Here is a 17909-nt window from a genome sequence, read left to right as displayed (position 1 = left end):
CACTTCGGTATCTTCTGACTACGAACATAACCTACTGAAACATGCTGACATGAAATTGCTGGAGATTTGATCATAAATTGGATAAATGGTAGAAATTAATTGAGGCTAAACTTTTTCACATGTGCTTGTGTGTTGTAATTTCTGTTGGTTCAATAATTCCTGATTATAACATTGGATATCTCCTGGAGCGATTAATGTTTGTTATCAATTTTATTCATTTTCAGAGAATCCCTTCATTGGTGGCGCCTATCGATGAAATGTTTGTTGGTCTAGCAGAAACACCACCAAGTCATTTAAAGACATCTGCTCTCAAGACGGAACTTCTACAACACGGGAAAATGCCGAACATCTCCCAAAAACCCAGCGAGTTTTCTGACAGCGTAAGTATCATTTTTTCCTTTCTTTTCTTTTGTTGATTTTATATACTTTCTCGTCATGACTTTGACCTGAAGAACGTAACGTGACCATTTCATCTTGAGTGTTTTTTTTTCTTTTTTCTTCTTTTTTTTGTGTGTGTGAGCATTTATTCATTTATTTTTGTCTTCATCCAAAATTCCCCCATATTAAAAAAATTCCTCCATATTAAAAAAGTTCCCCCATATTAAAAAAGTTCCCCCATATTAAAAAAATTCCCCCATATTAAAAAAATTCCTCCATATTAAAAAAATTCCTCCATATTAAAAAAGTTTCCCCATATTAAAAAAATTCCCCCATATTAAAAAAGTTCCCCCATATTAAAAAAATAAAGAAAAATCTATATGATGTATGTACCCATCACAGTAAGAAAATATTGTAAATTAGCAGGGGAGAGAGGGGTCGCCTGGACTTGCCCAGTCACAAAATACGCTTAAATATTTTAATTTGTGCAGATTCTGTATTATCACAAGGCCAATTTTCTATTGAATATTTTATATATATATATATATATATATATATATATATATATATATATATTATTGATTTCAAAAAAAATTTTTTACAAATGATTTGGGTGCCATCATCTAGAATCAAAACCAAAACATTTAGTGCTCCAACTGTGTTCCTTACTAATTGATAGATAAGAAAGATTTAAAATTTTACCAATTCAAATTATGAATGAATTTGCACATGCACAAAAGTAATAGAAATGTGTCGGTAAGTTGAAATGAACATTTTGCATTTCATATGTATCTTTGTATGTGTTACTAATCTTATTCATCCATTCAAATAAAGATTTTACTCGTTGGTGTATGATTACTATTTCCTGTTAATTTCAGTGTTATGTGACCAGTGATTTAAGAGTTTATCAGTTAAATATTTTAACACAGACACACACACATACATCTAGTGTTTTATTTATCTATTAAATGTAAATTTTGTTGGCGCCATGTGTACATTGGGATGTTTGTTATCAGCTTCTGAAATAATTAAAGTTTTATGGCACCTTTTTGGACACAAGGAAATCATCAGACTCTCCAAACCTAATTTAATTTGTTTTTATTAGTTTTTATTGTAAGCAAAGTAAATATTCTAGAGTTCACTTGCCTACTCAATATCACAGATTTTCAAAAGCTTTTCGCACCTATTTGATAAATGGCCATATGGCGTCTATTAGAGACTTTCAACTTTAATATCAAAGATTTAACATGCTTGGAATTTTTTTTCTGCTGCTGGTTTTGTATGATCACCACATCCTTTGAAATATTTCATGTTTCCTTATATTTTGTTTGGTTTTGGTAAAAGTGAAAACATAGATGAAAATTTCACAAGTTTATTAAAACTTTTAACTTTAAAAAAAAAAACTTTCATTTATATTTAAACTACCATAAACATAAGATTCTACTTTTTTAGACGATTGTGTGTGAACACACTGAAACGTTATTTCAGAATTTAGAATGGGGGTTCAGTTGTGCATATAAATGTAATGTAAACTGATCCCATTTCAGTACGTTATAACTTTTTAAGCAGTCAAGTAATTTTTACCATTAATTTTAAGGCCGATCAGCAAAATCATAAAATCACATGTAATTGCTATATTTTTTGTATTGCCACCCGTACTGAGGGTTAGTAGTAGGAAAGGAGGGTGGTTTCTATGACTTTTAACAATTTTGAATTCCACATGACCAACGCACCGTTCCGACATTTGAAAAGACTACTGTAAAAACAACAAACGGATTTCTACTGATTATATGCTCCAACAACAACATGGCAAAAAAAGAAAGAAAAAAAAAAGACATACTGAAGATGAAGTATATCTTCGAAACATATTTATAAATTTGAATATAAATTTCAAACAAAATAAATGTCTGTTTATTTTGTAATAATGCATTGTTTTGGCTTCAAACGTATCTAATACGTATTTATTTTATTCAGACCATACATACATTTGGCATATTGAAAGCTATGAAAGCTATACATGGAACGTATCATAAATTATGCAAATAAATATAAATGTTTTTAATACGATGATCAATAAACAAATAATATGGACATAAAATTTATTCATTTTTTTATTAACAGGAGCAGCGTGCACTGAGTCTTCTTATTGGAGAATTGTTAGACGAAGCTCGTCTTTCTGATTGTTGTCGAATTGCTGCTGAGTTTTGTTTTTACAGCCAAGACCTTGCCATTATTCTGGTTTGTATTACTTTTTCTCATTTTCTCCTCTTCCTCTTTTTTATTCCCTTCGCCCTCTTCTTCATACCTCTTCTACTCCTTTCTTTTTCATTTTCCCCCACCTCCTCTTTCATTCTCTCCTCCTCTTCTCCTCCATTCCCTCTTCTCCTCCATTCCCTCTTCTCCTCCATTCCCTCTTCTCCTCCATTCCCTCTTCTCCTTTCCGCCTCCATTCCCTCCTCCTCTCCTCCTCCATTCCCTCCTCCATTCCCTCCTCCTCTCCTCCTCCATTCCCTCCTCCTCTCCTCCTCCTCTCCTCCTTCATTCCCTCCTCCTCTCCTCCTCCATTCCCTCCTCCTCTCCTCCTCCATTCCCTCCTCCTCTCCTCCTCCATTCCCTCCTCCTCTCCTCCTCCATTCCCTCCTCCTCTCCTCCTCCTCCATTTCCTCCTCCTCCATTTCCTCCTCCTCTCCTCCTCCATTCCCTCCTCCTCTCCTCCTCCATTCCCTCCTCCTCTCCTCCTCCATTCTCTCCTCCTCCATTCTCTCCTCCTCCTCTCCTCCTCCATTCCCTCCTCCTCCATTCCCTCCTCCTCCATTCCCTCCTCCATTCCCTCCTCTTCTCCTCCATTCCCTCCTCCTCTTTTCCTCCATTCCCTCCTCCTCTTTTCCTCCATTCCCTCCTCCTCTCCTCCTCCTGCATTCCCTCCTCCTCTTCTCCTCCATTCTCTCCTCCTCTTCTCCTTCATTCCATACATAAAATGTCATGGCTTTTATAGATTATACAAACGCCACTCACCAGTAGACGACTTAGTACATTTGTCTTACAGTTCAGATTTGTTTTGCATGAAACAAAATAAATTTGCACCCATCAAGTTTCTTTTCCTCTCCGTAATTTTCGACACTCATTTTTTTCTCTTTCTCACAGACTTGCATCCGACTGAGCATTGGATCCATTTCTGTCGACGAGATTGTTCCAGAAGTAAAACAATTACTGAGTCAATCTGCAGACATCAATATGAACACAACTGGTTTCTCCCGCCAACTCAGCAATGGAGTTTCCTTATTCCGATTATCCACGGGTAAAGACAATTATTTCTAACTTTTATCCTTTCGAAGATCTAAAACAAAAATTATACGAACATGTTTTACAATTTATCCGATGATGGAAATCCATACAAAATATCTGGAGGCTAGGAAGGCATGTAAATAAAATTATTGAATCAGTTTTTCAATCTATATATCTATAAAAGTGAGAATGTGTGTGTGTGTGTGTGTACAATTCTCAACCTATATACTCAACGAATTTTTGATTTACAGCCTTGAAATTTGGTATATAGGATATTCAGACATGTGGAAAACTTTTTAATCAGTTTTCATCCAGAAAAAGGGCTGCTAAGGGGTAAAAATTAAATAATTGGTATGTGAGGGTCATTGTTTTTTATCTGTTTGTCAACTGTTTCACAGATGCACATGCATTAATTATTCCCATTACAGATTACTTATGTAAAGAATAAGTAGGTTTGAAAACATTTTTTAAAGATCATATCAAGCTGGCCTAATGGTTATCGTACTTGACTCATTGTCTTTAGGTTTTGGTTTCGATCTCAACTAGAGTATTTTTTGTTTTTTTTACTTACAAGTGAATTGTTTAGAAAAAAATTATTAAACTCGCATATACATTTCAGTTTCTGTATGAATTAAAATATAATATTTATGCATATTTTACGACCGAGCAATGCCAGGCAGTCTGCTAGTAAATCTATATGAATAAAACAGTAGATATTATGTATGTGTGTATTCATAAATATTTTACCAATAAACTCTTAAACTGTTTGTCGCATAACACTGAAATTAACAAGAAATAGTAATCATACGCCAAGGATGGTTTATGACGAGTAAAATCTTTGTTTGGATGGATGAATAACGCGTACAGAAATGTCGGCAAGCTGAAATGCGAAAATGCTCATTCCAACTTGATGACATATTTCGATTTGCACATGCGCAACTTCATTCATAGCTTGAAGTGCTAAAATTTTAAATCTTTTTTGTTTATCTGTCAATAGCTGTCAATAGCTCAAACAGTAGGCAATACCAAAAAAAAAAAAAAGCCACAATTCACCCATACATGGAGATTTGTTGCGACATCTGGACTGGAGCATTTACTACTAGTCTCTCTTTCTTAGTCTAAAAGAGCTTCAAATCTAATATATCCCACTCTATTGGCTAGGCTCCAACCCTTGTCCCATCTTCGCAATGTCGCATCCCTGTGCCTGTTTTACGAGTATTTTAATGAAATGTGCTCTGAAGAACTCATAGCACTTGTGCCCCCTCAATCTACGTATTTTAACAAGTAGCAAAATCCCACCCCTTTCACTGTTGGTGTCTGTAGATGCTGGACTAGACTTTGAAATTCCCTCCCTGTTTCCAGCTTCCCTGACTGTACTAACATGCAAGCATTTAAATGTAATGTGAACAGACATCTCCCTGCTCAACTCCCATCAGGTCCCTGTTAGATGCATCCTCAAATAGTAGCCCCTTAGGTTCCAAATGGCAATATGCCTTGTTCGAAGTAAAAGTGAGTTTTCTTTTTTTTTTGTTTTTTTTTAAAGAAAAAAGGAAGCCATGATTGTCCGTTGTGCGGGTTCAAATTCAGTGCTTCATTCTGACACGGGTGGTCTCTATCACTGCTGTAACCAAAGGATTTTTCATTTTCTCCAATTTATTTTGTTGATATTATATAAATCTCTCAGCTAATAATAACTCATCTGTCGATAAATGAAAGAGTCTGTCAAGCATCAAGCATGTGTACGCAGTGTGATGATGTATGGAAGTGAAACTTGGCCAGTGCAGGTTGAGGACATGCGTTGCATGGAGAGAAATGATATGAGAATGATTTAATGGCAGTGTGTAATCTGAGTCTTAAAGTAAGGTTAAATCTGGATAGTATAAGGAGATGCATGCAGAAGAGTAGACTCTGATGCTATGGCCACGTTGTAAGAATGGATGGGAGTCCTGAAGTAGATGTAGAAAAGTTGAGGTGGCAAGTTCAGTTCATATAGAAGAAAATAATGAAAATTAGCATGAGAAAAAGAAGGATGAATAAAGACCTGACCAGAGATAGGTTAGTTTGGAAGTAAATTTCTAAAAGCCGTCCAACACATGCCAGCATGTAAAACAATGTTAAACCAAATATGATGACGATGACATGTCTCCGCAATGATTTACGTTACCTGACCCAAGTATGAATTTGAGTCTGTGTGCGTTTACTGCACAAGCCATGTTCGGTACTTGATTCCGACACAGACAGTCTCTGTCATTGATATAACAAAAAGATTCTCCCTCCAAGCAAAACCATATTCAAGTTTAAAACAAATAATGACGTTCCAGTTTAAGAATTTTTTTTTTTTTTTTTTACATGGTAGTCACCACTTATCAAGGCCTGGAAGCCACTCGGGGATAAGGGTTATTGCGTGTGCAGTAATCACTGGGATAGTAGCTTAGTAATCGTTAGTATTGGAGATTTGATAAAGTGTCTTACTTAAGGAGGGCGGTTCATCAGGAATTTGTTTGTTTGACTTGAAGACATCCAAGTTGTAGTCAGGTGGCCAACAGGCAAATGGAAGAGAGTTCCACAGGCGTGCACTTCTAAGAAAGAAGCTTTGTTCATGGAATCTACGTTTTGATCTTGGCACAGTTAAAGAGTGGGAAAAATACTTTTCTACTGAAAATAACAAGCCTACGAATCAAGATAAACATATCTTCCAACCAAACATAGTCTATTAGCTAAAAGTTTAAAGGCCCTTCTGTTTTTGGGAGCCACATCATGCTGAAATATATGTAGATATTAGTGTAATTTGTGGTAGATCATCCAGCCACCTACTTGAAAATCATAAGCCAGTTTATCTATGGACATAAAAATGATCACTATCCAAGGAGTCTTATATATCTGAAGAGGCATTAATTTTTCAAAGTCAAGTGGGTCGTAATCATGATATGGGGACCTTATATCCAATAAGACATCATTACTATTTCAAAGATCAACCGATTTGTGTATTCAGTTTGTTTTTTTTTTGTTTTGTTTGTACTGCCTTTACTAGTTACTGTAGTAATTACTGCCTTTTATAGGAGTTGTTTATGTCTCGCCACTTTTTTGGTCAACTAATCCTCTGGCCTGCTTTGGGTAGGATTGAAATGGCTGTCTTTAGACAATGCTCACCTGGAACCGTAGAGGCTCAACACCTCTATCCACTATGCCACGGGCCCCGAAGGATGATCAAGGCTGGGTTTTATGGTTTTATAAATCCAATTTTGTGTTCTTATCTGGTCAGGTCCATACCAGATCGTATTATATATTTAAAGCCACATCTCAACGGATTCCGAAATATAAAATATATAGTCAACCCATTTCTCGGGAGATCTCTCTTCTTTTATTCTCTTAGTTAAATATTTCTCGCATCGCAAGCCTGTCGTCTATATGCATCGCAACTATGCACCACGCAAAACATGCAGCATTGCACATGTTTACATCAGAGTTGTTAATTTTATACACTACATATTATCTCCAGCCAATGGATGTTATCTCTTTTGTTTTTAGAGCTTCTAAGTGGGTCAAACAAAAAACAACCTTACCATATTTACTAGAGTAGACACTACTCAACTATAAAAACAATCTTAAAACAACCTTACCATATTTACTAGAGTAGACACTACTCAACTATAAAAACAATCTTAAAACAACCTTACCATATTTACTAGAGTAGACACTACTCAACTATAAAAACAATCTTAAAACAACCTTACCATATTTACTAGAGTAGACACTACTCAACTATAAAAACAATCTTAAAACAACCTTACCATATTTACTAGAGTAGACACTACTCAACTATAAAAACAATCTTAAAACAACCTTACCATATTTACTAGAGTAGACACTACTCAACTATAAAAACAATCTTAAAACAACCTTACCATATTTACTAGAGTAGACACTACTCAACTATAAAAACAATCTTAAAACAACCTTACCATATTTACTAGAGTAGACACTACTCAACTATAAAAACAATCTTAAAACAACCTTACCATATTTACTAGGGTAGACACTACTCAACTATAAAAACAATCTTAAAACAACCTTACCATATTTACTAGAGCAGACACTACTGAACTATAAAAACAATCTTAAAACAACCTTACCATATTTACTAGAGTAGACACTACTCAACTATAAAAACAATCTTAAAACAACCTTACCATATTTACTAGAGCAGACACTACTGAACTATAAAAACAATCTTAAAACAACCTTACCATATTTACTAGAGTAGACACTACTCAACTATAAAAACAATCTTAAAACAACCTTACCATATTTACTAGAGTAGACACTACTCAACTATAAAAACAATCTTAAAACAACCTTACCATATTTACTAGAGTAGACATTACTCAACTATAAAAACAATCTTAAAACAACCTTACCATATTTACTAGAGTAGACACTACTCAACTATAAAAACAATCTTAAAACAACCTTACCATATTTACTAGAGTAGACACTACTCAACTATAAAAACAATCTTAAAACAACCTTACCATATTTACTAGAGTAGACATTACTCAACTATAAAAACAATCTTAAAACAACCTTACCATATTTACTAGAGTAGACACTACTCAACTATAAAAACAATCTTAAAACAACCTTACCATATTTACTAGAGTAGACACTACTCAACTATAAAAACAATCTTAAAACAACCTTACCATATTTACTAGAGTAGACACTACTCAACTATAAAAACAATCTTAAAACAACCTTACCATACTTACTAGAGTAGACACTACTCAACTATAAAAACAATCTTAAAACAACCTTACCATATTTACTAGAGTAGACATTACTCAACTATAAAAACAATCTTAAAACAACCTTACCATATTTACTAGAGTAGACACTACTCAACTATAAAAACAATCTTAAAACAACCTTACCATATTTACTAGAGTAGACACTACTCAACTATAAAAACAATCTTAAAACAACCTTACCATATTTACTAGAGTAGACACTACTCAACTATAAAAACAATCTTAAAACAACCTTACCATATTTACTAGAGTAGACACTACTCAACTATAAAAACAATCTTAAAACAACCTTACCATATTTACTAGAGTAGACACTACTCAACTATAAAAACAATCTTAAAACAACCTTACCATATTTACTAGAGTAGACATTACTCAACTATAAAAACAATCTTAAAACAACCTTACCATATTTACTAGAGTAGACACTACTCAACTATAAAAACAATCTTAAAACAACCTTACCATATTTACTAGAGTAGACACTACTCAACTATAAAAACAATCTTAAAACAACCTTACCATATTTACTAGAGTAGACACTACTCAACTATAAAAACAATCTTAAAACAACCTTACCATATTTACTAGAGTAGACACTACTCAACTATAAAAACAATCTTAAAACAACCTTACCATATTTACTAGAGTAGACACTACTCAACTATAAAAACAATCTTAAAACAACCTTACCATATTTACTAGAGTAGACACTACTCAACTATAAAAACAATCTTAAAACAACCTAACCATATTTACTAGAGTAGACACTACTCAACTATAAAAACAATCTTAAAACAACCTTACCATATTTACTAGAGTAGACACTACTCAACTATAAAAACAATCTTAAAACAACCTTACCATATTTACTAGGGTAGACACTACTCAACTATAAAAACAATCTTAAAACAACCTTACCATATTTACTAGAGCAGACACTACTGAACTATAAAAACAATCTTAAAACAACCTTACCATATTTACTAGAGTAGACACTACTCAACTATAAAAACAATCTTAAAACAACCTTACCATATTTACTAGAGCAGACACTACTGAACTATAAAAACAATCTTAAAACAACCTTACCATATTTACTAGAGTAGACACTACTCAACTATAAAAACAATCTTAAAACAACCTTACCATATTTACTAGAGTAGACACTACTCAACTATAAAAACAATCTTAAAACAACCTTACCATATTTACTAGAGTAGACATTACTCAACTATAAAAACAATCTTAAAACAACCTTACCATATTTACTAGAGTAGACACTACTCAACTATAAAAACAATCTTAAAACAACCTTACCATATTTACTAGAGTAGACACTACTCAACTATAAAAACAATCTTAAAACAACCTTACCATATTTACTAGAGTAGACATTACTCAACTATAAAAACAATCTTAAAACAACCTTACCATATTTACTAGAGTAGACACTACTCAACTATAAAAACAATCTTAAAACAACCTTACCATATTTACTAGAGTAGACACTACTCAACTATAAAAACAATCTTAAAACAACCTTACCATATTTACTAGAGTAGACACTACTCAACTATAAAAACAATCTTAAAACAACCTTACCATATTTACTAGAGTAGACACTACTCAACTATAAAAACAATCTTAAAACAACCTTACCATATTTACTAGAGTAGACACTACTCAACTATGAAAACAATCTTAAAACAACCTTACCATATTTACTAGAGTAGACACTACTCAACTATAAAAACAATCTTAAAACAACCTTACCATATTTACTAGAGTAGACACTACTCAACTATAAAAACAATCTTAAAACAACCTTACCATATTTACTAGGGTAGACACTACTCAACTATAAAAACAATCTTACCATATTTACTAGAGCAGACACTACTGAACTATAAAAACAATCTTAAAACAACCTTACCATATTTACTAGAGCAGACACTACTGAACTATAAAAACAATCTTAAAACAACCTTACCATATTTACTAGAGCAGACACTACTGAACTATAAAAACAATCTTAAAACAACCTTACCATATTTACTAGAGTAGACACTACTCAACTATAAAAACAATCTTAAAACAACCTTACCATATTTACTAGAGTAGACACTACTCAACTATAAAAACAATCTTAAAACAACCTTACCATATTTACTAGAGTAGACATTACTCAACTATAAAAACAATCTTAAAACAACCTTACCATATTTACTAGAGTAGACACTACTCAACTATAAAAACAATCTTAAAACAACCTTACCATATTTACTAGAGTAGACACTACTCAACTATAAAAACAATCTTAAAACAACCTTACCATATTTACTAGAGTAGACATTACTCAACTATAAAAACAATCTTAAAACAACCTTACCATATTTACTAGAGTAGACACTACTCAACTATAAAAACAATCTTAAAACAACCTTACCATATTTACTAGAGTAGACACTACTCAACTATAAAAACAATCTTAAAACAACCTTACCATATTTACTAGAGTAGACACTACTCAACTATAAAAACAATCTTAAAACAACCTTACCATATTTACTAGAGTAGACACTACTCAACTATAAAACAATCTTAAAACAACCTTACCATACTTACTAGAGTAGACACTACTCAACTATAAAAACAATCTTAAAACAACCTTACCATATTTACTAGAGTAGACACTACTCAACTATAAAAACAATCTTAAAACAACCTTACCATATTTACTAGAGTAGACACTACTCAACTATAAAAACAATCTTAAAACAACCTTACCATATTTACTAGAGTAGACACTACTCAACTATAAAAACAATCTTAAAACAACCTTACCATATTTACTAGAGTAGACACTACTCAACTATTAAAACAATCTTAAAACAACCTTACCATATTTACTAGGGTAGACACTACTCAACTATAAAAACAATCTTAAAACAACCTTACCATATTTACTAGAGCAGACACTACTGAACTATAAAAACAATCTTAAAACAACCTTACCATATTTACTAGAGTAGACACTACTCAACTATAAAAACAATCTTAAAACAACCTTACCATATTTACTAGAGCAGACACTACTGAACTATAAAAACAATCTTAAAACAACCTTACCATATTTACTAGAGTAGACACTACTCAACTATAAAAACAATCTTAAAACAACCTTACCATATTTACTAGAGCAGACACTACTGAACTATAAAAACAATCTTAAAACAACCTTACCATATTTACTAGAGTAGACACTACTCAACTATAAAAACAATCTTAAAACAACCTTACCATATTTACTAGAGTAGACACTACTCAACTATAAAAACAATCTTAAAACAACCTTACCATATTTACTAGAGTAGACATTACTCAACTATAAAAACAATCTTAAAACAACCTTACCATATTTACTAGAGTAGACACTACTCAACTATAAAAACAATCTTAAAACAACCTTACCATATTTACTAGAGTAGACACTACTCAACTATAAAAACAATCTTAAAACAACCTTACCATATTTACTAGAGTAGACATTACTCAACTATAAAAACAATCTTAAAACAACCTTACCATATTTACTAGAGTAGACACTACTCAACTATAAAAACAATCTTAAAACAACCTTACCATATTTACTAGAGTAGACACTACTCAACTATAAAAACAATCTTAAAACAACCTTACCATATTTACTAGAGTAGACACTACTCAACTATAAAAACAATCTTAAAACAACCTTACCATATTTACTAGAGTAGACACTACTCAACTATAAAAACAATCTTAAAACAACCTTACCATATTTACTAGAGTAGACACTACTCAACTATGAAAACAATCTTAAAACAACCTTACCATATTTACTAGAGTAGACACTACTCAACTATAAAAACAATCTTAAAACAACCTTACCATATTTACTAGAGTAGACACTACTCAACTATAAAAACAATCTTAAAACAACCTTACCATATTTACTAGGGTAGACACTACTCAACTATAAAAACAATCTTACCATATTTACTAGAGCAGACACTACTGAACTATAAAAACAATCTTAAAACAACCTTACCATATTTACTAGAGCAGACACTACTGAACTATAAAAACAATCTTAAAACAACCTTACCATATTTACTAGAGCAGACACTACTGAACTATAAAAACAATCTTAAAACAACCTTACCATATTTACTAGAGTAGACACTACTCAACTATAAAAACAATCTTAAAACAACCTTACCATATTTACTAGAGTAGACACTACTCAACTATAAAAACAATCTTAAAACAACCTTACCATATTTACTAGAGTAGACATTACTCAACTATAAAAACAATCTTAAAACAACCTTACCATATTTACTAGAGTAGACACTACTCAACTATAAAAACAATCTTAAAACAACCTTACCATATTTACTAGAGTAGACACTACTCAACTATAAAAACAATCTTAAAACAACCTTACCATATTTACTAGAGTAGACATTACTCAACTATAAAAACAATCTTAAAACAACCTTACCATATTTACTAGAGTAGACACTACTCAACTATAAAAACAATCTTAAAACAACCTTACCATATTTACTAGAGTAGACACTACTCAACTATAAAAACAATCTTAAAACAACCTTACCATATTTACTAGAGTAGACACTACTCAACTATAAAAACAATCTTAAAACAACCTTACCATATTTACTAGAGTAGACACTACTCAACTATAAAAACAATCTTAAAACAACCTTACCATACTTACTAGAGTAGACACTACTCAACTATAAAAACAATCTTAAAACAACCTTACCATATTTACTAGAGTAGACACTACTCAACTATAAAAACAATCTTAAAACAACCTTACCATATTTACTAGAGTAGACACTACTCAACTATAAAAACAATCTTAAAACAACCTTACCATATTTACTAGAGTAGACACTACTCAACTATAAAAACAATCTTAAAACAACCTTACCATATTTACTAGAGTAGACACTACTCAACTATTAAAACAATCTTAAAACAACCTTACCATATTTACTAGGGTAGACACTACTCAACTATAAAAACAATCTTAAAACAACCTTACCATATTTACTAGAGCAGACACTACTGAACTATAAAAACAATCTTAAAACAACCTTACCATATTTACTAGAGTAGACACTACTCAACTATAAAAACAATCTTAAAACAACCTTACCATATTTACTAGAGCAGACACTACTGAACTATAAAAACAATCTTAAAACAACCTTACCATATTTACTAGAGTAGACACTACTCAACTATAAAAACAATCTTAAAACAACCTTACCATATTTACTAGAGTAGACACTACTCAACTATAAAAACAATCTTAAAACAACCTTACCATATTTACTAGAGTAGACATTACTCAACTATAAAAACAATCTTAAAACAACCTTACCATATTTACTAGAGTAGACACTACTCAACTATAAAACAATCTTAAAACAACCTTACCATATTTACTAGAGTAGACACTACTCAACTATAAAAACAATCTTAAAACAACCTTACCATATTTACTAGAGTAGACATTACTCAACTATAAAAACAATCTTAAAACAACCTTACCATATTTACTAGAGTAGACACTACTCAACTATAAAAACAATCTTAAAACAACCTTACCATATTTACTAGAGTAGACACTACTCAACTATAAAAACAATCTTAAAACAACCTTACCATATTTACTAGAGTAGACACTACTCAACTATAAAAACAATCTTAAAACAACCTTACCATATTTACTAGAGTAGACACTACTCAACTATAAAAACAATCTTAAAACAACCTTACCATATTTACTAGAGTAGACACTACTCAACTATAAAAACAATCTTAAAACAACCTTACCATATTTACTAGAGTAGACACTACTCAACTATAAAAACAATCTTAAAACAACCTTACCATATTTACTAGAGCAGACACTACTGAACTATAAAAACAATCTTAAAACAACCTTACCATATTTACTAGAGTAGACACTACTCAACTATAAAAACAATCTTTAAACAACCTTACCATATTTACTAGAGTAGACACTACTCAACTATAAAAACAATCTTAAAACAACCTTACCATATTTACTAGAGCAGACACTACTGAACTATAAAAACAATCTTAAAACAACCTTACCATATTTACTAGAGTAGACACTACTCAACTATAAAAACAATCTTAAAACAACCTTACCATATTTACTAGAGTAGACACTACTCAACTATAAAAACAATCTTAAAACAACCTTACCATATTTACTAGAGTAGACATTACTCAACTATAAAAACAATCTTAAAACAACCTTACCATATTTACTAGAGTAGACACTACTCAACTATAAAAACAATCTTAAAACAACCTTACCATATTTACTAGAGTAGACACTACTCAACTATAAAAACAATCTTAAAACAACCTTACCATATTTACTAGAGTAGACATTACTCAACTATAAAAACAATCTTAAAACAACCTTACCATATTTACTAGAGTAGACACTACTCAACTATAAAAACAATCTTAAAACAACCTTACCATATTTACTAGAGTAGACACTACTCAACTATAAAAACAATCTTAAAACAACCTTACCATATTTACTAGAGTAGACACTACTCAACTATAAAAACAATCTTAAAACAACCTTACCATATTTACTAGAGTAGACACTACTCAACTATAAAAACAATCTTAAAACAACCTTACCATATTTACTAGAGTAGACACTACTCAACTATAAAAACAATCTTAAAACAACCTTACCATATTTACTAGAGTAGACACTACTCAACTATGAAAACAATCTTAAAACAACCTTACCATATTTACTAGAGTAGACACTACTCAACTATGAAAACAATCTTAAAACAACCTTACCATATTTACTAGAGTAGACACTACTCAACTATAAAAACAATCTTAAAACAACCTTACCATATTTACTAGAGTAGACACTACTCAACTATAAAAACAATCTTAAAACAACCTTACCATATTTACTAGGGTAGACACTACTCAACTATAAAAACAATCTTAAAACAACCTTACCATATTTACTAGAGCAGACACTACTGAACTATAAAAACAATCTTAAAACAACCTTACCATATTTACTAGAGCAGACACTACTGAACTATAAAAACAATCTTAAAACAACCTTACCATATTTACTAGAGCAGACACTACTGAACTATAAAAACAATCTTAAAACAACCTTACCATATTTACTAGAGTAGACACTACTCAACTATAAAAACAATCTTAAAACAACCTTACCATATTTACTAGAGTAGACACTACTCAACTATAAAAACAATCTTAAAACAACCTTACCATATTTACTAGAGTAGACATTACTCAACTATAAAAACAATCTTAAAACAACCTTACCATATTTACTAGAGTAGACACTACTCAACTATAAAAACAATCTTAAAACAACCTTACCATATTTACTAGAGTAGACACTACTCAACTATAAAAACAATCTTAAAACAACCTTACCATATTTACTAGAGTAGACATTACTCAACTATAAAAACAATCTTAAAACAACCTTACCATATTTACTAGAGTAGACACTACTCAACTATAAAAACAATCTTAAAACAACCTTACCATATTTACTAGAGTAGACACTACTCAACTATAAAAACAATCTTAAAACAACCTTACCATATTTACTAGAGTAGACACTACTCAACTATAAAAACAATCTTAAAACAACCTTACCATATTTACTAGAGTAGACACTACTCAACTATAAAAACAATCTTAAAACAACCTTACCATACTTACTAGAGTAGATACTACTCAACTATAAAAACAATCTTAAAACAACCTTACCATATTTACTAGAGTAGACACTACTCAACTATAAAAACAATCTTAAAACAACCTTACCATATTTACTAGAGTAGACACTACTCAACTATAAAAACAATCTTAAAACAACCTTACCATATTTACTAGAGTAGACACTACTCAACTATAAAAACAATCTTAAAACAACCTTACCATATTTACTAGAGTAGACACTACTCAACTATAAAAACAATCTTAAAACAACCTTACCATATTTACTAGGGTAGACACTACTCAACTATAAAAACAATCTTAAAACAACCTTACCATATTTACTAGAGCAGACACTACTGAACTATAAAAACAATCTTAAAACAACCTTACCATATTTACTAGAGTAGACACTACTCAACTATAAAAACAATCTTAAAACAACCTTACCATATTTACTAGAGCAGACACTACTGAACTATAAAAACAATCTTAAAACAACCTTACCATATTTACTAGAGTAGACACTACTCAACTATAAAAACAATCTTAAAACAACCTTACCATATTTACTAGAGTAGACACTACTCAACTATAAAAACAATCTTAAAACAACCTTACCATATTTACTAGAGTAGACATTACTCAACTATAAAAACAATCTTAAAACAACCTTACCATATTTACTAGAGTAGACACTACTCAACTATAAAAACAATCTTAAAACAACCTTACCATATTTACTAGAGTAGACACTACTCAACTATAAAAACAATCTTAAAACAACCTTACCATATTTACTAGAGTAGACATTACTCAACTATAAAAACAATCTTAAAACAACCTTACCATATTTACTAGAGTAGACACTACTCAACTATAAAAACAATCTTAAAACAACCTTACCATATTTACTAGAGTAGACACTACTCAACTATAAAAACAATCTTAAAACAACCTTACCATATTTACTAGAGTAGACACTACTCAACTATAAAAACAATCTTAAAACAACCTTACCATATTTACTAGAGTAGACACTACTCAACTATAAAAACAATCTTAAAACAACCTTACCATATTTACTAGAGTAGACACTACTCAACTATAAAAACAATCTTAAAACAACCTTACCATATTTACTAGAGTAGACACTACTCAACTATAAAAACAATCTTAAAACAACCTTACCATATTTACTAGAGCAGACACTACTGAACTATAAAAACAATCTTAAAACAACCTTACCATATTTACTAGAGTAGACACTACTCAACTATAAAAACAATCTTAAAACAACCTTACCATATTTACTAGAGTAGACACTACTCAACTATAAAAACAATCTTAAAACAACCTTACCATATTTACTAGAGTAGACACTACTCAACTATAAAAACAATCTTAAAACAACCTTACCATATTTACTAGAGTAGACACTACTCAACTATAAAAACAATCTTAAAACAACCTGACCATATTTACTAGAGTAGACACTACTCAACTATAAAAACAATCTTAAAACAACCTTACCATATTTACTAGATCAGACATTACTCAACTATAAAAACAATCTTAAAA

General features: G+C 31.3%; 1 protein-coding gene across 1 annotated transcript in view; it reads left to right on the top strand.

The window, feature by feature from the left end:
• Nucleotides 1-17909, top strand: part of LOC145259792 (spatacsin-like) — a 176290-nt gene that overhangs the window by 95715 nt on the left and 62666 nt on the right. Inside the window, exons 30-32 of the mRNA XM_080117557.1 lie at nucleotides 225-380; nucleotides 2500-2616; nucleotides 3523-3676. Of these exons, the coding sequence (XP_079973683.1) occupies nucleotides 225-380; nucleotides 2500-2616; nucleotides 3523-3676 (427 nt within the window). The remainder of the gene's footprint in view (nucleotides 1-224; nucleotides 381-2499; nucleotides 2617-3522; nucleotides 3677-17909) is intronic.

The sequence above is a fragment of the Euprymna scolopes genome, chromosome 35, assembly GCF_053919585.1.
Source record: "Euprymna scolopes isolate OS-2025 chromosome 35, ASM5391958v1, whole genome shotgun sequence".
NCBI classification, from domain to species: Eukaryota; Metazoa; Mollusca; class Cephalopoda; order Sepiida; family Sepiolidae; genus Euprymna; species Euprymna scolopes.
This window is presented reverse-complemented; position numbering and strand designations above follow the sequence as displayed.